Raw genomic sequence first — 20,827 nt, forward strand, 5'->3', positions numbered from 1 at the left:
TTCACAGGAGGTGGCAGGACTATTAGACATCAGATTCAACAAATTTAATGCTGGTGTGTCAAAAAATAAATGCCCAATTAGAGGTTAAGTTTGCCCCTAGAAACTCAAACGGAACCAGGAAATATTGTTTCTTATGAAAGCCAAATGTCATGGATTATTTCCTATTGCCTCTTTCCTCTGAATAAGCCAGTGCTTCCTGTTCCTAAGAAAAGCAGAAGTCAGAAAATCAAAGTAAGACCTTGCAGAGATGGTCTCTTAAAGAGGTCTCAAACTCCTAATCACAAGTTCTGAGTTGCACTTGTGCATTGCATTCAGAATCTTTAACACCCTATTGCTGTCCCTGTGGCCAGGAAGCCTGTGAGAGAAATGTGAGGGAAGACAATACTGGGTTTCTTCTAAACCATTTCTAGGGTGCTGCAACTCTCTGGCTGTTATTTTGTAAAAGGTATGCCTAAGCCAGCCTGTAACTGTGGAATAGTTTCTCACTCAGCTGCTGCTGAGCTTTCTAGGTATCAGTTAACATCCCATGCTGTGAAGGTGAGAGTAGATGTAGCTCATAGTGGTTAGATTACTAGGTCTTTCACCAGAAGGAACCAAAATCATGAGGCTTTCACTCAATAGAAGTGCATTTGGATGAATAAGAATCAATATCCACAGATCCGAGTCTTGAATAATAGATATATGTAAGAAACCTGTTTCAAAGAAACAATTTGCATTCCAGATGGAAGAATAACTACATAAAGACATTTTCTAATTGGCACAAATTGCCTTTAGGTTACCATTTGCAATATTTGCATAAAGATTTCAAGTCAAGAATGATCTTCAGTGCCTGTCTGAGCATGGTTAGCAAGGGCCAGTGGATCTAATTTACAAAAGGGTAGCATTAAAGCAGTGAGGCCACCTAGATACACTCACTCAGACTCAAGAGAGGGGTGAACTCTACTCCAGGATGTGTGTGGGGCTTTAGGAGATGTGCACTGCCCTCTGCAGAACCTTACCTCTACCGAGCAAGACAGGTAGCGTTCAAGGGAGGTTGAATTCCTTAGGCTACAACTGGTTTTCATGAATACATCACTATTCTCCTCTTCTCTCTCTCCTAATCCTGAAGAGCTTGAGTATTGAACAATTCTATTAAGATTTTCCCAGAGGAAAATCCTGCCATGTAGATAATTCCTCTCAGAATGGTGGAATCCCCCATAAGAGTCAATCTTCTTCCTTTGCAGGAAAGATCCCTTGGAAAAGCTCCCCAAAATACAGACGTAGCCAATAATTTTCGCAATGGTCACCAGGTGGAGCTGGAACACTAAGTTTTTGTCTTACTACATACAAAACTATATGTCACTCTTGGTTTTCCTAAGTTCTGCATAGAAGAAACTTCTACCTCACTTCCATATTCAAACAAATATCTGAAAGATATTTTTATACTTCTTAACAGGATTGTATGAGACTGTTACTGTGGAAAATAAAAGGATTGTGAGTATTCACTTGCCCATCTGTACTTAGGCAACTGCTGTGCTTGTATCAACAAAACAAACAGTGGTTGCAACCTCCGTGTCAATATCTAAGTCCTTTATCGTCAAGGAAATGCTCAAGGTCCAAGTAATATGCTACATCTCAGAAGAGGTAAATGTATTCAAAATCAGTTGGTTTAATATAGTTTTTGAGCCGTAAAAGACATTAATAGAACAGCTGTGACTGGAGATGAATTAACAGTTCGTGGGTGGGCAGGGAGATGATGTTTTATTTGTGATGGTTGTGCAACAACATCACTTAAGAGAATTCTGGCAACACAGTGATCTGCCCTGAGAGGCAGAACATGTGTGGTAGTGAATAAGTGTCAAATTTAGGAATTGTATGTGGCTTAACTAACAAGATTTGTGCCAGTGGTATAGTATAGCAGTGTTTTGTTTATTCTTATTCTGAGAAAACACATTTTTTTAAAGAACAAAGAACTAGTTACAGAAGTAATCTTGTTGCATTGATTGTCAGCTGTACAAATCTTCACCAGAACTTGGAATCAGTATTTCTGAGTGTTTCTATACTGTTATTGTACAGGCCATAAAACACTTTTGACCAAAGAAACATGCTTTTACAATGCCATAGATCAAATGCCTACTGAACCTAGAGACACTCAGTAGACTGGGTAATACAATACACTCAGTAGAACCAATATGAGAGTATTTCACAATATTTTCATTTAATTTGGACACTATGAAAGATTCTACACAAAGTATCTTTGTGATATACAGGATGCATATTAATAGGAAAAGAACTTCAGTGTTAAGACCTGTTGGTCCAGTATGGTAAAAATATAATAGTAAACAGTAACAGCTTCATAATCATTCACCCCAAATGGCAACTCTCTATATACTCACACACATTTGATGAGCATCAGAATATTCATTTCAACTTCAAATATGGCCTAAAATCATAACAGGATTTTAGGGCTACCACTGCTAAATAGACCCTGATTCAAAAACCTTCCAATTTTCAATCAGTTTAATGTATCAGGCATTTCACCAAATAATCCAAAGTGGATTAAAATAATTTTAAATTAGCAGAAATTATTTGTATCATTGCACATTAGAGCTAGAATGTTTGTGTCTGATTTCTGAGGATATTTTGCAAATTTCTCACATGTGTCTCCTGGTAGACTGGCAAAAGCAAAACACCACTTCTAGTTATTTTGCCCCATCCTATCCCTTTCAGCATTTGGTGGAATCCATTTCTCTTCTCTGTCTTGATTGTGCCTTTTATCTTATTTCAGTCTTCAGACTATCACCTTTGCAAGGAGATAGTTTCTCCTTCACTTTACATGGAGTAACTTGGCAACTTATTGCCATTACTGTTATGTTGATCCTAAGCTGAGATATTTTATACTTTCCTCTTTCTATTTCCACCAGTCTACCATTAAGTTTACTAGACCACTTCCACATCCCAAAACCATTAACCAAAAATAGCTACTGATTATCTTGGTAACTCAGAATCATGACAGGTTTTCTCTGCCTGCCTTTAAAAACCTAATGTTTTCATTGGATGAATGACATTTTAAGAGCATGGTCTCCATAGGACTAAAATATTTTTATATATTTCTGGTAATAACAAGATGCAGTTGAGACAGAACCAAGCTGTTTCATAAATATTATTAAATTAATTATTTTTTCCCATAAAGCATTGGAATTTCATATTGCACATTATGCTAAAGGATCATTTTTGGAAACTCCAGAGTTTAAAACAGTTAAGGTGAGAAGAAGAAATATAACGCTATTTTGGGCTTTAGCAAAGCAATAATCCAGTATTTGAACAATTTGTCTTTGCCTTGGGTTCTCAATATGCTCAAATAGGCAAACTCAGATTTATAGAAACTTATTATTTACAAGTTTTCATAGAAGGACTGAAGACTTTCCTATCTTATATAACTTGTGCATAGTGGTCTTGCTGGGGAGTACAGTAGCAGACTTGTTGTCTTATAAACATCTATTTATTTTAGCAAACTTGTAATTCTTATGAAGAATTAATTGTAAAACTAAAACACAAGTATAATGAACAATTCAAAATAGCACACAAATGAAATGGAATAATTTGATTTAGAAGTGAAACATATAGAAAACAGGAAAACAAATGTAGATTATCAAAGAAGATGGCATGGCAGTTGCCTCTAAAATCTATTATGTATAAAAGAAGTACAATGGAGACAGGCAGATGGTACTTAATTTTTTGTTTAAAATTACCTGAGCACTACAGGGTCCATTGTTGAAAATATGTCTAAGAATTATGTACCTCATTCAATTGTACTTATTGGTTTTGAACAGTGAAATTAATTAATGAAAAGAGCAGGGAAAAATAGTATTTTCCATGATTATCTACAGTTACTGTAAGAATGTATATCCTGAACTGAATAAAATTATTAAATATGGCATACAATACTTACACTGGGAGCTCAGAAGTGATTGATTACTCCAGAAATTAAAAACTGGGATGACTGCATTGCCCTTTCCAATGATACTTGTAATTTCCTTCTCATTATCTAGGACTTGTAGTTTAATGAGCACATCTGAATTAGAGGTTTGTACCTGCAATGTAGCAGTATGTGGTGCTCTGACCTTTACAAAATACCTAAAGAGGAGGAAAAAATTATAGCAATATAATCAACTATACCTGATCATTCTTTTTATCAAAGTACCTAAATGTTGTGCTGAACTGGAAGCAAACACTTAAAATTGAGTTACAAATCAACTGTTTTCCTGGAATCTGATGGCTAAGTTTCCTGTAGTGAAGTTTAATGCAGTGAATCAACAGAAAAAAGCAAGTGCTGCTGCTGAAAAATGGGGTGGTCCAGCTATTTCTTTTTTTTTTTTTTTTGCATTGCCTTATAAAATGTCCAAATAGACATTTGACTGCCTACTGTCCTTTTTTTTGTTGAATATCTTTAGTCAGATTAAGGAACTGTATCATTACTAAAGTACCTGAGGGGAAAAAAAGCATTATTTGCTTTCAAAAAGGAAGGGATATCTCCTTTGATAGCAGTAGCTACTTTGGTCAGCTTAAAAGACTGTGGCATTAAAAACCAGTTGAATTAGATTCTGAGGACAAAATTCAAATAATTGTTATGTTAAAATAGTTCAATAGTTGCTACGCTGTAACCCATTGATTTATGTATTGTATGATTTTTGTCCATAAATTCAAATTGTTATGACTAATCTCACCAAACAAGCAAAGAAATGAAAACAGACAAAAAAATTCATCACCTTGACTTCAGCATATTTGGAGCTAAAAATACATAATTTTTTTTTAAGATTGGTAATATCAGGAGAGGGAAAAGAATGAAAATCATCAAGAGAGTGCTTACAAAATTTTAGTTCATTTGTTTTGTTTCCATTACATGCTTTCTTTGATTATATTGAAACTGCTTCCTTCTCTTAAAGAGACTTGTATTCTAAGAATAATCTGTTGGTTTGAAATATTGAAAAAGCTTTCAGGAATCAAGAGAAAATGTTTTAGAATTAGCCTTGAAAATATACACATTCAATCAGCTCTAAGCACAGGGCCTGTTTTAGTGTAATGTGTAGGTCTTTGTGTAAAAACTTAAGTATAGCAATTTAGGAATGGTAAGTTCTGAACTCAGAATGGATTTTAATGAACTTTAATTAATTAAAAAGGATTAATAAAAACTAAATCACGTTTGTTAAATATATTCTCCTAAAAGAATCAGCATGCTAAAACAAAACATAAATAATTTTTTTTTTGCCAATACTGTAAGATGGAAATTGGTCTAATATATTAGGGGAAAAAAGTGTTTTAATATATGTTTATTCCCCAAAAGTATTATGGAATTTCAATAAATGGGATATAGATAAGACAGAGCTTACAGAAATGCAAAATACTGAATTTTGATTTTAAAGTTACAGTCTGTGTACTTCACACCTGTTCTTCATTAAATAGTGGCAATATTTCTGAAATAACACTTACAATCAAATGTTAATTAGGTAGCCCATAACATTCAGATATTTGCATCAATTTTCTCCCCTTTGAAGAAAGAGGAAAGAACATATTTTCCTGGTAGGGATGACCGATATAAAACCCAGAATTTATTCATTCTTCTCTCAATATATACCTAAAGAGTAGGAACTCTTTGTTGGGTATGTAATACTCCTTAAACTGCAGAGTAGAAAAGGCATTATTTACAGCTGCACGAGAGAGAACTGGAAGGGCACTGTGGGAGCTGATGAAGCGGAGCTTCCATTTGCCACCTGCCACAGCTTGGTCACCAGTGTGGGCTTCAGCCACAAAAGTGTATCCTTTCTGAAAAGGGAAAAAAGTCATTTTTACATGGCAGTAACACGACTCAAAAGGCACTCTGAGACTACATGCAACATACTCTTTATCCATTACACTTATTGATATAATAAGATGTCCTTCATCAGCAAGAATCTTATAACTCCAGTCTATTCTAACTTATGGAGCACCTCTTATTTTAGTAATTTATATTTGGCAAAAAGTTACATGGCAAGTCAAACCCAATTTCATCCAACTGGAAAGCTGGCAGGTGTTTTTAGGGACAGATACAACAAAAGTAATTTTCTAACCAAATTATTTGATGATTTAAAATGCTCCTTTCATGCTTAGGCAGTGTGAAAGTAGGAGCAGATGAGTTTGCTGTGTGGAAATTTAGAGATCAGATTACTTCAGTCTTCAAATTAACATCTACCCTAATTTAATAATGCTACTGCAGACGAATCATGAAATGACACTACATTAATCTTATTTTTCTTAATATATTAAGAAAAAATATTTCTAGTATTAGAAAATTCAAGTAAAAAAATGTGACACAATTAATAAGGCTGATGCAGATTTAGGTGCTCTTCATGAATCCTGAGAACAGGTATATGAGGAGCTAGGATTTAACATAAAAAATTCAAACTTTGATTAATTTGTATTTGTGGAAATGAAGGCAATGTGAATGTGATTACTTGAAAGGCAGAGGCAAGAAAAAGAGATATAAGGAGTGAAATGGCCACGTGTAATGTTGCAGGGGAACTCAGAATTAAGTCCCTTTTTCATGTAGTCTAACTAGCCCTAATAACTCCCTATTTCAAATATTAAAATTTCATGTTCCACCACAGAAATAGTCCAAATGAAAATTCTTTGAAAGGCTCTATTTCTTTCAGTCCTCTTCTAAATTGCATTTAAAGAAATCATCATTTATCAGCAAAAAGAGCTTTGTTGAAAAATCCTTATAATAAATAGGGTTGTGATTTCAGAAGTATCCAATAATCCAGGGCTGTGGCTCCATGAATACTGAATATTTAGAATGAAAGTAAAATAAATTATTCATTATTCCAATTTGTGCAACTGTAGCAGTAAGGCACTTTACAACCTTTAATCACCACAAGGTAATAGCAACCACTCAGAGTAACCATTCAGGAGAACTCACTTATTTAAACATCTAGTTAAGCACAGACTCACAAGGCTCTCTGTTCCTATCAAGTATACCTGGAATCAGAGAAGGATTTAGCTAGATATTCAACTGCTTTTTGACAGCATGGGATGCATGAGAAGAACAAATTCACACCATTTCTCTTTGATACCAATCTATAAAGCTAATGTTATACAATCGTAATGTTCACTAAAAATATTCAGAAAATTCAGACTTGGGACCAAAAGTTTGAGTGAGCACTTTGTAAATACTACAAGCAACTAGAAAGCACAATAACTGAATTTTGTGTCTGGTGGGAGGATCAAGTCACTACTGAGAAATAAGAAAACAGATGTCAACATTAAATTTATGTCTTTCTTGTAAATAACCTTCAAAAGGTTTCACTACTTACTTAGATACCCTGTTACAATTCACTGTCTCTAGAATCAGAAAGGACTGTTTTCTAATATACCACCGAAATTAACTTTATGGCAAAGTAAGATGAATCCCTTATGTCCTTCTATGTCTAGTCAAGAGAAATAACTGAGCAGTGTCCTTGCTCAAACAGACTTCTATTTTCTAGACTATATATGGTGGTAGTGATGATTTCTTAAACTTTTATCTATGTAGGTCAGCTGAAGCTTGAGTGCTTATCTCTATCCTTTTCTACAATCTGTTCTAAAGACTTGTAAATAATAGAGTAGAATAAAAAAAAAAAAACAACAAACCAAAAAAACCCCAATAACTAAAACAATTTCAACTATATCCAGAGTAGAAAAAAAACCACAGAAAAAAATTTTAATGCAACCCAAAATATCCAAATAATGCTATCAAGTACCCAGTTTCCATCAAAGTTGTAAAGTCTGCAAAAAGAAGACAGACATTATTGCTAGTGTGCAGATTTTATCTTCATTGACAATCATTCTGAAATGAATTTTAATGTGTTCCAGAAGTGTCTCTGAAGCAGAGTAACAGTATCTGTTGACAGGATTCCTTTTTATTTCTGTTGTAAATTGCTGAGTCATAGTTTGGAAGCAGAACTGGTAGTTGTATTTTTATTTTTAAATTACTTTTTATGTAATAATACTGAACTTTCAGAATTCATGCATACTGAATAATTTCTTGCTTGATGTACTACATTGTTGACTATTTTTTACAAAATACTGTTACAAAAAAAATGTAACAGATTAAAGTAATACCATTGTGTTTGCTAATTACAAATGTCTTGTTAAAGCATCAATAGAGCTTTCAAAAGCATGTGCAGATCCACTGAAACAATAATCAACTATTTGGAAATGGGAAGAAACAATCTAAATTGTAAAGCATAAGGTTATATATTTAATGAGAAACTCAAGAGCTCAGTGACTGAGAATTGCATTAAGAACAAGTAGAAAAATACAGCATACCTGCACAATTCTGCTTTAATACTCTAAAAATCACTCTTTACTGCTATAAACACATTTAATATTACAAAATATCAACCATTAGTTTAGCAAATAGTAGTAAAACTGTGGGTTTAAAAGAGGAATTCTTTAATAGGGAAGAGCAGTAAACCCATGAAAAGGGCCTCTTTCATTAGTAATTGACAGAATCATTGAGGCTACTGTGCTGTACCCTAGAAAATACATGTCCTTATAGTTCCTTATGCAAAATTTTATGACCACAAGTTAAACACTGGTACAAAGTTTACTGTGCTCAGTGTTATGCAGGATGAACAGGAAAAAAAAAACAACCCAAAACAACAGCAGCTGGAAAGAGTACAGAGGAGAGAATAATCAAAAGTTGACTAATAAATATTCAACACAGTAGATCACTGACGGTCTCTGTTCAAACTTGCTTACAGGAGTGTGCTTTTAAGTAGAACACTATGACATAGTTAAAAATCTTCACAGAATTTGGGCATTTGTTATTATTTTTAAAATTACACTTTTCACAACAACTTCTTGCATTTACCTTGTTTTTGGGAAAAACATGAGGTGTCACTTTGAAAAAGACATGTGGAATTTCCTCCTGTGTGTCATTATCAAGAACATGAAGTCTGCAGGAAGGGATAGTGGTAAACACCTTTGTCAATATAAACATGTCTTCTGGGACAATAAATATTTCTCTAAAAAATAAAAATTAAATTATATCATAATTAGCTTCCCAAATAAAAGGATATGTGCAATACAAAGCAAAGAATATTGCCATGGTTTAACCCCAGCCAGCAATTAAGTACAATGCAGCTGCTCACTCACTCCCCACATTCAACCTACCTGAGGGAAAGAATCGGAAAGAAAATATAAATCTTGTGTTAATAACAGTTTAACAACAGAAAAAAAATATACTAATAAATATTCTAGTAGTATGAATATTTTTAACAATTAGGAGAGGGAGAGGCATAACAGAACCAGAACAGTAACAAAAGAAACAGAAGCAGAGGCAGTAAAAAAAGAAATGAATGATGATCAATACAACTGGTGTCCACCCACTGACCAATGCCCAGCCTGTTCCTGAGCAGTGATCAGCCCTCTTTCAGGTAATCATCCCCCAGTTTATACACCAAATGTGACATTCTCTGGTATGGAACATCCCTTTGGTCACTTCAGGACAGCTGTGCTGGCTGTGATTCCTCCCAGATTTTTGTGCACCTCCTCATTGCCAGAGTGTGAGACACTGAAAAGTCCTTTGCTTGGGGTATGCACTCAACAACCAAAACATGAGTGTGTTATCAATATTGTTATCACACTAAATCCAAATACACTGCACTCTACCAACTACTAGGAAGAAAATGAAGAAGAAATTAAGAAGAAAATGAACTCTATTCCAGCACAAGCCAGAACAAGCACATGCCAGAATTTAAGGAAAGCAGACAGGTTTTTAAGCAGGTTAGTGAAAAAACAGTGTTTTACTACTCCCCCCATAAGAGTTCTAAAGGGCTCTGTGAAACTCACCTGAAAACCAGAAACCAGGCATTTGGTGGTTGATCAGCATATGTTACTTCATATTCAGTGAAATACATCTTACACCATTCATCTTCATAACAAGGAAACATTTCAACTGAATTACAATTTCTTTTAAATATTCCTCTGGAAATCAGAAAACAAGATAAATACTTCAATCTAATCATGATGGTGTATATATATATATACACTAACTTCTACTTATGCTGATCATGAAGAGCACTACTTTGTGCATGAATGCAAAACAACATAAAATGTGTTACTAATGTATCTCTAGTAGTTGTTCACACTTAAAAAAAATTGTGGAGGGATCAGTTCTTTCAGACCTCATGATAAATATATACACTTATTTCTATCCATCAGCCTACCTGTGACTACAGCTGCTTCTAATATCCCAAGATGTTATGGCTTCTACAAAATTGTACCTCTTACTTTTTCATTTTTTAAAATGAGTATCAGTTAGCATATCTTCACTTTATAGTAAGTTGTCATCTTAAAGCTGTGGAATCATTAGGAGATTAACATTCTTCATTTAGTTTTAAAACTTTTTGGAACAAAGGAATAAAAGCAAAACTTATTGGCCAAAGTGCTAGATTTTTATGTTAAATGGAAATCTGTTAGCTGTTTAAAAAAAAAGCACAAGCACATTAGCATGATTTTAACACTCAAATGTATCCCTCAGGACACTGCCTATGAACCCCATAAGTTTTATAAGTCTGAAGGCAGGCTAAAAACTGCATCTCATCTTTGCTGATGTAGAAATGCGACAAATATAAAATAGATGGCTAATATTTGTAACAAGGCTGTGGTTGCAGAGTCATGATCCCATCAATGTACACAGGGGCTTTACAAGATTTTTCACTAAAAGGTGAAATGAAATTATACCTGGTGTGAGTGTTGCTCAAAATGCTGGTTATAAGGAATGAGGATTTATACCCACAGGCAGTAATTACTGCCAGTTTTCACTTCTCACCCCTGGAAGAAGTGATTTATTGCTAGATCAGTTGTGTGAACACTTGCAGGAAGTTTTTTTGAGGACTTAATGGAAATATGTGATTCCCAGAGAGTATTAGGCTTGCAAATTACTTAATGAACACTGCTGAAATTAGAATAGTCATCTTTCCAAAAACTGTAATAAAATATCAGGGAAAGCATACAAATACACCTACTACATTTCTACTACCTAGAAATGCACCTACTTCAAGCAAGTGCAACAAAAAAGTCCCTATTGAGATGATAAACTGTGTACAATTACATAGTAAAGTTATCTTCTTTCTACTGTCAATCAAGATTGCTTAACAGATAGCACAAATCAAAAAGATTCCTTAAATCAGGTGGTTAGCTGCTTAACTAATGAATCAGTTCTATACTTATGGAATCAGCCTACCAAATACTAAAAAAATTAAATACATGCCAAAGGTAATATTTTAGATTTAAAAAAATCAGAAAAAATTGGTAACATATCTAAAAATTATATTTTACTCATATAGGGTACACAGAATAAAGCACAGCATATATTTACTATATGCTTCATATATTTAGTATACAGAGCATATATTTAGTAAAAAACATTTAAGCCCTTCCATCAGGTTTTGCAATTTTGACACTAATAATGCTCTTTACCATGCTTATTTTGTGAAAAAACAGTTTATGACAACTGCCTGAAATAAAATAGTTTGATTTATTCCATGATTACCTTAACAATGTTACAGCACACTGTTCAAAATTTAACTCAATCATAGTCCACAGGTTTTCCAAAGTTTCTTCAACATCAGTGTTTTCTTTTGTACCTAGAGATAATAAAATAAGTTATAAAATGTAACATCCAATTTTGTTATTGTTCTAAATTTACACCTGCCAAATACTTCTGAAAAAAATCACTTGCACAAGTAAATTGCCTTATTTATTAGGAGTTTTGGAGAAGTCTCACTGAGCTGAAAATGTCTTTTTCTTTGACAGAGTATATTCCATTCATCACCATCTTTGTACTTCTCGCAAAAATTATGTGATCAATATTTTCTCCAATTTACATTTTTTTCTCTATAACATGTAGTGATATTTGGCAATCTCTGTCCTCAGAGAATATGCTATTTAAGTCCCAGAAGCTTTCATCTGCAGATACCAGGAAGGGAATAGGGGTGCACCTAAACTATCTGTGTAGCTAACAGGAAAAGAATTAGGCAGCTCCAATGGGTAATTCACTCCATCCTTGTTGGATACCTCACATAACAGGATGTGTTGTCATCTCAAGGTGTCTGCTTCTCTACACAGAATACCAATGAAGACTTAGACTAATTTTCAAGTTTTCAGTAGAACAATACAAAGCTTGGTTTATTCCAGTACATACCTTATCCTTTTAAAAATAAATGTCACTTTGCTAACTTGAATGTGTCTGGATTCAAGCAACAAACTTGGAATCTCAGACTAAAGATATTCTTGTTAACCTTTTGATATCAGCCTAAAGACACTTAAAATCATAGCAAAGTCTTTTCTAATCTGGTTTTTCTGAAATTACAAACTAAGAACCTGTAAGTACAGGGCCTATATTTAATCCCAATCCTTACAACTCCACTCAGAATTTTGTGGTTGTTATCTCTATTTCTTCCTGGACAGTGGACACTGCACTTGGACACAGTATTCCAGTTGAGATAATACAATTGCTGAATAGGAAATATGCTACAAGTCCTGAACTGCTATGCAAGATTCCTCTATCTATATGCACAAGAATGATGGATAGTGTCAGTATAGTGTCTTTGGAAGACAGATTTACACTGATACTGTGTGTGTTCCACTGATTACTCATTACAATACTTAGGTTCTTTTATGCTTTTATGATTTCCTTTACATTTCCAGAAAAAAAACCCTAACATTTAGCCCAGCTCTGACCTAAATCTATGTTAATAAAAATTCTGGTTTAGTATCTATGCAAATCTAGGCAGGTATATCTTTCAGATACTTTTTCGTATCATATGTGCTAACTTGGGTGGTTAGGTGTACTTAAGAGAATTACAAGTTCTATTTCATTACTTCCAGTTAATTTTGCCTAGATATTAATTAGTAAAAAACTCTTTACAGTGAAGATTTTAATAAGATGAAGTATGAAACATTTTTGAAAGGCATTTTTAAATGACACACCTGGTTCTCTGCTCTTCAATATTTTCCTAATATAGGTCCCTCGCCAGATGGCTTGAATTTTCAGAGCTGCTGCCTCTTCTTCAGATGTGGGAGTTTGATTCTCACAACTACTAAGGGATTTCTCCTCACTGCTCTCTGAAGGATTGGAAGAATGAGTAACATCAACAAAGCTGGAAGTCCTGTTGCTGCCTGTAACAAATTTAAAAAGAAAAAAAAATAAAAACAAACCAGCAAGAGACAGATTTCAAGCATAAATCTTCTATGATGAAAATATCACTCTTGCAATTTTTTCTTACCATAAGTTGGAGAAAATATATTGTATAATTACACAAAGTCAAAATGCCAGCTACTTTGCTAATTACAAACATAAAATAATTTAATTTTTCTCTCCATGGACAGCTACTGCAGGACATTTTTAAAAATCACATCTCCTACCGTAATTTCGAAATGTTCTTCCAAACATGAACCAAGAGGATTTGATACACTAAAGCCTGACTCTGTGCACAGCTTAAAAGAGCTTCACAAGATTTTGATTACTTTTTTCTCTCAATCTGATAATTTTATTAACTAATAATTTCAACACCAGTGTTGTTCAAAACATTTTGCTTAACCCTCACAAAGGAGCTACAGAATAAGAGTAAATTCTATGATAAAGGGAGAGTTCATTTATCTGACTTTATGTTACCAAGGAGTTTCAAAGTGCAACAGAAATCAGTGGGTATTGACAGGTTAGCAAAGAAGTCTTTGAAGGCACTGTTGCCTAGAAATTAGCATCCTGGGAGCCATCAGCACCAGGACGTAGGGAAGGGTTTGGGGAGCAACACTCCCAGGGACCAGTGCCAGAGGGGTAGTTTGGGACTGCACACATACGAAAAAAAGGAAGCAAGACAGTGTGATAGGAAGGAAACAATGCTGCAAAAGGAAGTACCAATAAACAAAAAGAAGAGGAATTTGCTTGAGAAATGTAGACAGCATTGCAGGCAAACAAGCTATCTTAAAATATTGCTTTCATCAGCCAGATCACACATTTCAATCAATCACTTTTACTCAATATTGCTAAATCTGGTTGTGTTCTCAAACCATCATTTCTCGTCAGTATTGCATTTCCAAATCCTAGAAAGCCTCTTTATTGCTTGGGGACTGGAAGATTACACAACCCCACTTCATTAGAAAACACATTAAAAGTCAACAATATGAATGGCAAAACCACTTTTATAAAACAGACACATATACTCAATCACAGAATAACACAGACTTGAGTGGACCACTGAAGGTCATCTGGTCCAATCCCACATCCAAAGCCCGATCAATTTAGAACAGGTTTCTCCTGCTCTTGAATAAACGTCCAGTCCATTTTTTAATACATCCATAACAATGCAGCATTCTTTTCCAATTTTTGACTGGTCTCATAGTGAAAAAAGTTTTCCTAATATCTAACTGGAATTTAACATGTTCTAAGATGTGTTCTGTCTGTGCATCTCTGGAAAGGTTTTGGTTCTCCCATTCATTCATCACTGTAACACACTTCAAAATTAATTTGTTCGATCTACAAACTTGTCTAGTTTACAATTAAATAACCCAGTGGCAAGATGACTTCTGACCCACTAATCACTGTCTTCATGGAAGGGAAATAGACTTTGATTTTCAGCTCGTGCTTTGGCTCAGAAAAATTAGTTCTGCAGCAGAGCCTAAATTCCTCATATACAGCAAAATAATGTATTATAAAGTAACAATTGTATAACTGTGAACACACATATACACAGATTGACCTCCTAGGTAACAATATCCTAAAATGGAGCAGGAATCAATAAAACAGAAAAGTAAATACAAAAAGAATTGGTATGGTGTTGCCCTGTGAACCAGCTAAAAACTTCATCCACTGGCATGCTCTATAACTAGAAGTAAATACCTATAACTCTAGAAATAAAACATTTCATTTGTGAGGAGAAAGAATATATGGATATACAGAAAGTTAGTTAAATGTTAAGCTGTTTCTGAAAACAGAAATATAAAAAATTTGTATGGAATATCACACAAAAATAAATTCTAATTTATAGAAACTGTCAAAAGTTACCACAGATCAGGCCAAAACCCAAACATTTGAGTATTTATATTCCTAAAGTAAATATTCCTAAGGAGGTTTTTCTTGATCTAAATTTTTTAAACAATGTTATAAGAACAAAAATATTTTCTTTGCAACATTTAAGACAAAATGAGGTCTTAATTAAATTTTCTGATCTTTCAAAGCTTTTTCTACTTAACATTTCTTAATATTTTTTCTTATAAGCAGAGAAATGTATACTGTGAAGTGCTTTGAATCAATCTTGAAATAGTGAATGCTGTAAGTCCATCACTATTGAACTAATGGATGCTTCAAATTTGACATTATAATTGCAAACAGATTTGTCAAAAATCTCTGACATACCTTAGCTGTTAATCAGAAGACACTGTGCTAGTAATAAAACTAAAGCTTTCAAAGCAGCCTAGCTAGACACTGTTCACCATAAAATCACTGCAGTTCCTGAAGGCAATGCAGGAATATTTTTTTTTTAAAAAGGAGTATTTTCCATGTACTCAAGAGGCATTTTACATATTCAACCAAATAATGTCAAACCCTTCCTCCCCACTTACTGGAAGTCAAGTTCAAATCTAAAGTGCAAGAAAAAACAAATGTTCAGAATTCTCTTTTCAGTCACACAATGCAACACAACACAACTGTATAATCAATCATCTTAATCTATGTTTCTGGAGGAGAGAGAAGCTTGTTCGGAAAAAAAACTGAGCAGGACTTTCCAAATACAGTTTCACAGTCAAGATAAACTTATCAAGAACAGCTTGAATTCTAGATAGAATTTCAGACCAGAAGATTTTAAGAGAACTGTACACAAAAAGGCACTCCACTTCCAACTTCAAAGTTGGAATTTATCCATGAGAAAATAATTTAGCCCCTGAAATGTGTCTAAATAACTGTTAAGTCATTGAGACTCTTGAAAATCAGGACCACAGACCTCCACTGGCTCACTATTGGGCCCAATGAAACTAGGACAAGGTAAACAAAGAACATGTGCAACAGAGGGCAGGCCAGCATCCTGATATGCTTCCTTTCCCAGGAAACATCACATACCTCTGTAAATTCAGTACCTCATGATTGCCCAAAGTTCTGCAGGGCAGAACTTTATTCACTCTCCTCCCAGAATGCAAAGAAGAGCCATGCTATGGGAAAGCACTCAGCTCCAGATACTTCCATGTTTGTTTTCATATGTTCACATGGCACAGTCTTCCACTTGTTTCTTGTAGCTCTTCTACTAATTGCTCCTTGGGGATGGATGATACGTGGCAGTCAAATAAATATGACTAGATCATTTTCAAGATGACTTCTCAGAAACCTTTGTAGGCATGATGACTAACTGCAGTAAATCATAATATCCTTGCCCATGCTAAATCTTGAGATTAATTCAGCAAACAGTGGAAAATTAATATGCCAATATAAAATGGAGGTGCTGTTTCCAAATAAAAAAGCTCATATTTGACCTGATATACTTGCAGACCCAGATGACAAAAATATTTCATTCATCAGTTATGGTAGTTTACATTGATGTCTGTTAGGTTCCAAAGGATTATAACCTCAGGTCCTGAGCAACTACCCTAGCAATGCAGCAGTGCTAATGTGGGGGCAGGGCATTCAGCTGATGCCAATCCTTCGAGGCCTTTCTAGAATGCAGTTTTCAACTGGTATTTCCTGTTACCTACCTCTTTTTCCCTGACAATTCACTTGGTTTTATTCTTTATTTCTTTAGGTTTCTGGATGGAACCTGAACAAAAGCATTCATTTACTCCAAAGAAACCTTTATTAAGCAGGGCAAAATGTCCAATAAAGGTCAAAAAATGTCCAATATCAATAAAACAAAAGGGAAACATTTACCTTTCCAGTGCAATAGGAAGCTCTTGTAATTTAATTTTAGAAAAGCAAATAATTTAAAAGGATATATTGGACACTGGAAGAAACAAAACTGAAACAGAACTTTCTTTTTACATATATTTATTCCACTTTTTTGATTCACTGCCCAACTCCTAAAAACTATTCTGTCACAGTGGATCTTATACTTTAGTAATTATATGAGATTTTTGCTACAACCTGTCAACTGTGCTAATTATTCAAATCTATTTAAAAAATGTCTTCTAATGCTGACAAGTGTTTAAGGGGCTTTTTTTGGAAAGCAGAAATCAGGAGCACAGTCATATTTTAAAAATGTGACAGGTGTTGTTTACTTTAAGTGGTTTGATAAATGTCAATATGCTGACCCTTGCAACATACTCTTGTCATGGGATGCAATTCTCTGAAAAGTACCTGACGTCTCACAGGAAGAATAACCTTCAGATTCAGAGGAAAGTTCCTAGTAAAGAGAGACGAGTATACATGCTTATAAGTGTTTTCTTAAAAGGACAAAAGTATTACAACATTCTGTCAATAAAGATATTTGTTTACATTTGAATTCAGTTTTTTATACTAATTTTCCAGAATAAACTGACTAATCAAAAGAAAGTTAGTTTCATTTTGTTTGATCAAGTAAAAACACTTTATTCTATAAGTTCACAATAGACAAAGAAAAAGCTAAGTCCCCATAAAAAGCCTTAAAATGGTGATCATGTCTCATCCCACCAATCAAATAAATTATTTTTCTGTTGTGATATGAAACCATATACATAAGGCTTTTATTGGTAAATTAAATGCCAACATTAATAGGTTAAAATGTTACAGAGACTGAAAGGTAAGTCCTAAAATGGAAAAGAGCCATATATTTGATTGCTAGGCAAACTTAATTCTAACTGTAAAACTCCAGCCTGCATAAAAAAATGAAGCAAAGAAACAGTGGGAAGAGAATTATCTCTGCTTGTAATAAATATGTTGGCCTTCCAATGGTTCCTCCCAGAGTATACTCAGGCACACAGCACATCCTGACCACAGGCAGGAGAAGAAGTAGTCGGCACTACATGGGTATGACTTGCCAGCCAATTAGCTAGGCAACACAACAACTACCCAAATAACAAACTCAAAAAACAAGCAAGACAACAAAAATTTAAATACCCCTCCCCCAAAAAACAAACAAAAAGCTCTCAACCCAACACTAAGAAAAAGCTGAACTTTCAATGAAGCTACTAACTTGAGTCTCCATTCACTCTCATTTTCTTAACAATATAGGCATTTACTGTCTTTTCAGCTGAAAATTTGAATGAAAGTGATGAGATGCAGTACAACAGGTAAAAAAATGCAGATGTGTGTTAATGTCTTGCAATACTGACTTTTTGTAACAAACAAAAGGGTCATTTCTATTCTGAGATAAGCCTTAGAGGTCCTGCCAACAGTAAAACTCTAAGGCTTAAAAATTAACTGTGCCTACTTAAACAAGAAGAAACAAAAACAGAGAAGAGTTGGCGATTACCAACATCAATACATTACCTGAAAACACAGTGTCATCCCCAGAAATATCAGTGTCTTTAAAATCCAAAGTAAAGGACCTGAAGGCAAATTTATATCTGTAAAGATCCTTCTTGTCTAATACATACTTGATCAAACACCAAAATGCATTATTGAAAGCCTAAAATCAGAAAGAAGAAAAGCATTCAAAGAATGATTTATATTGCTTCTCATTATTATTGCAAAAACTGCTTCCCCTCTTCTCTTACCATGTATAAATGAAGTCTTTAACTTCCTCTAACAAATACTGTATCTGAAAATTAATCCCAATTGCAGAACTATAATGCTTCAAGACAACAACAGAAAGAACACCTGTTTCATGCCTGGCTTATAAAAATAATAAAATAGGATTCATTTTACAGTGTGTTCATCACCCAGAAACATCCTAGTTTATGTGTAGGGGGTTGATGGGCTCATACCAGAGGACAGAACATATTATAATTGCTATAATGACAATGGGAGTTCTAAACTCAAGGTTTCAGAGTAGAGACAGGAAAGGACTGGGAATCCTTTTGAGATTAGGAAGTGCCACAGCATGGGAAGATTTGGCTTTGTTTTTATGCTTTGACAAATTGTTTTTCTTCAAAGGGCAGAAATCCAGTCTTTTCCTCCCCCGTTCCTAGTAGATGGGAATTTTAGAGCGTGCTTTACAGAGCTTGCTTCTTAATCTGAGTTAAAGAACATACTAACAACTTACTGGAAAAGACAAGATTTTTCTATTTCCTTGCCCTTGGTTTCAGATTTTTCTGCTTTCCAGAAACATATTTTATGTATTTTAATACTAATAAACATGTCCTTTATTTTTAAAATTGTAAAACTAGGGAAGACAGAATATAGTAGATCCTTTCTGGTATTCAGAACAATTTTTCACAGTTTGTATTAAAGACAGGTAATTTCCATATTTTCATCCCTGAATCACTGGCACTCAGTGCCTCTCATTTATCTAATTTCTGTCTTTTTATTCTTTTTCAGCTATACGTTGGTCTTCTTAGATGGGGAGAAATTAAGGAATATGTGTGTTTATGACTACAGAATTTTTCTTAAGGTCTCAAAGTTTTGCACATATTTCACATGAGCATATACATTTAAAATTTGTTTATGCCATTCCTGAGTTCAAAAAATTTTTTCTTCCTGGTGGACTTAGTATGTAAATTATCTCCTTCATGAGTCATACACCTGTAATAATTGTTCATTAATTCTGTTATTTTGGTGAATTTGAGCTGGTGTCCAGCCCATGTATAAAAGTGCTAGTGTTGTAATTTTTAATTTCAGTGATTATAAAAATATTAAACACTTTTTTCTTTCCAGTATTCTAAACTACACACAAAAAGTCTAAACTGCATGAGCTTTCTAGTACTTTGATAAAAATAATCTGGAATATATAGAATACTGACTAGAAAAATCAAATTATAGCAATATGATCAAAATTTGCATACACATAAAAAATCGTGTATCTTCTACAAAAATGGTTTGTTGCTATCTTTTTACAGTACTGGAAAGCTATAGCATAGATATCTATCAGAAAAGTGTAATGTTTTCATCATGTATCTTTAATTTATTGCTCGCAGAGAGCAAAAAAGTTGAATAAGAATGCTGTAGTTTCAAGAAACAGAGAAATCCAACTTGGAATACTGTGAACAAAAGAACTCATTACTGCCTTCAGAAAGACAAGCTGTAATAATGTTTTCCTGTTTCATCAACATTAGGCATAGAAAGCAACCATTAGACTTTTCTGCATTTCAGGAAGTATCTTTCAAATTCAAAATGAAATTGTAATATAAACACAGCTCATGCTTTCTGCCCCAAAGTATGCTAAACTAGATTGACAAAAATAGACTCAATTTAGAATCTGCTACTCTGTGCGCACTGAAATTTTTCTTCTTAAAAGAATATAATTATTATACAGTCGCAAGTTATGTCATTTGGGGTTACACTTTACAATGAATGCCATATTCACAGCATGCAGGTGGTCCTTGTTAAGTGCACAGGCATTGTTTTGAAGAGGATAATGACAGTGTTAAGCAGTTATCCAGCTTCTGTAGCTTTTAGATACATGTTCGTTCAAACTATTTGCTCACCTTTCTGTTTTCTTCAGCTGTTTTACTATCATGGAGCCCAGGAGGACAATAAGCTACTTCCAATTCCTTCAAGGCTTTAGGAAGCTCATCCTTACTGCTGTAATTATTTATCACATTTCCAACAGCTCTCAGGATAGTTGTAGCCTGTTCTATAAATCGAGAGCTCTCCTGAGGAAAGAGAAAAAAGCAACCATTGTGAGAAAGATCGCTTTAAGACTTTCTTTGGTTTTCTTTCTAGGCCATGACAGAATACAAGCTTTTGTTCTGTGATTAAGTATAA

General features: G+C 34.2%; 1 protein-coding gene across 1 annotated transcript in view; it reads right to left on the reverse strand.

Annotated features, from left to right (window-relative positions):
• The window catches only part of ADGB (androglobin), a 97,089-nt gene that overhangs the window by 18,402 nt on the left and 57,860 nt on the right, over positions 1-20,827 (reverse strand). The window contains exons 19-26 of the mRNA XM_021527019.2: positions 20,548-20,715; positions 18,452-18,590; positions 12,994-13,182; positions 11,555-11,648; positions 9,850-9,984; positions 8,870-9,023; positions 5,615-5,802; positions 3,932-4,116 (exon numbers count right to left, since the gene is read on the reverse strand). Coding sequence (XP_021382694.1) covers positions 3,932-4,116; positions 5,615-5,802; positions 8,870-9,023; positions 9,850-9,984; positions 11,555-11,648; positions 12,994-13,182; positions 18,452-18,590; positions 20,548-20,715 — 1,252 coding nt within the window. The remainder of the gene's footprint in view (positions 1-3,931; positions 4,117-5,614; positions 5,803-8,869; positions 9,024-9,849; positions 9,985-11,554; positions 11,649-12,993; positions 13,183-18,451; positions 18,591-20,547; positions 20,716-20,827) is intronic.

This window comes from Lonchura striata, chromosome 3 (assembly GCF_046129695.1).
Source record: "Lonchura striata isolate bLonStr1 chromosome 3, bLonStr1.mat, whole genome shotgun sequence".
Lineage (NCBI taxonomy): Eukaryota > Metazoa > Chordata > Aves > Passeriformes > Estrildidae > Lonchura > Lonchura striata.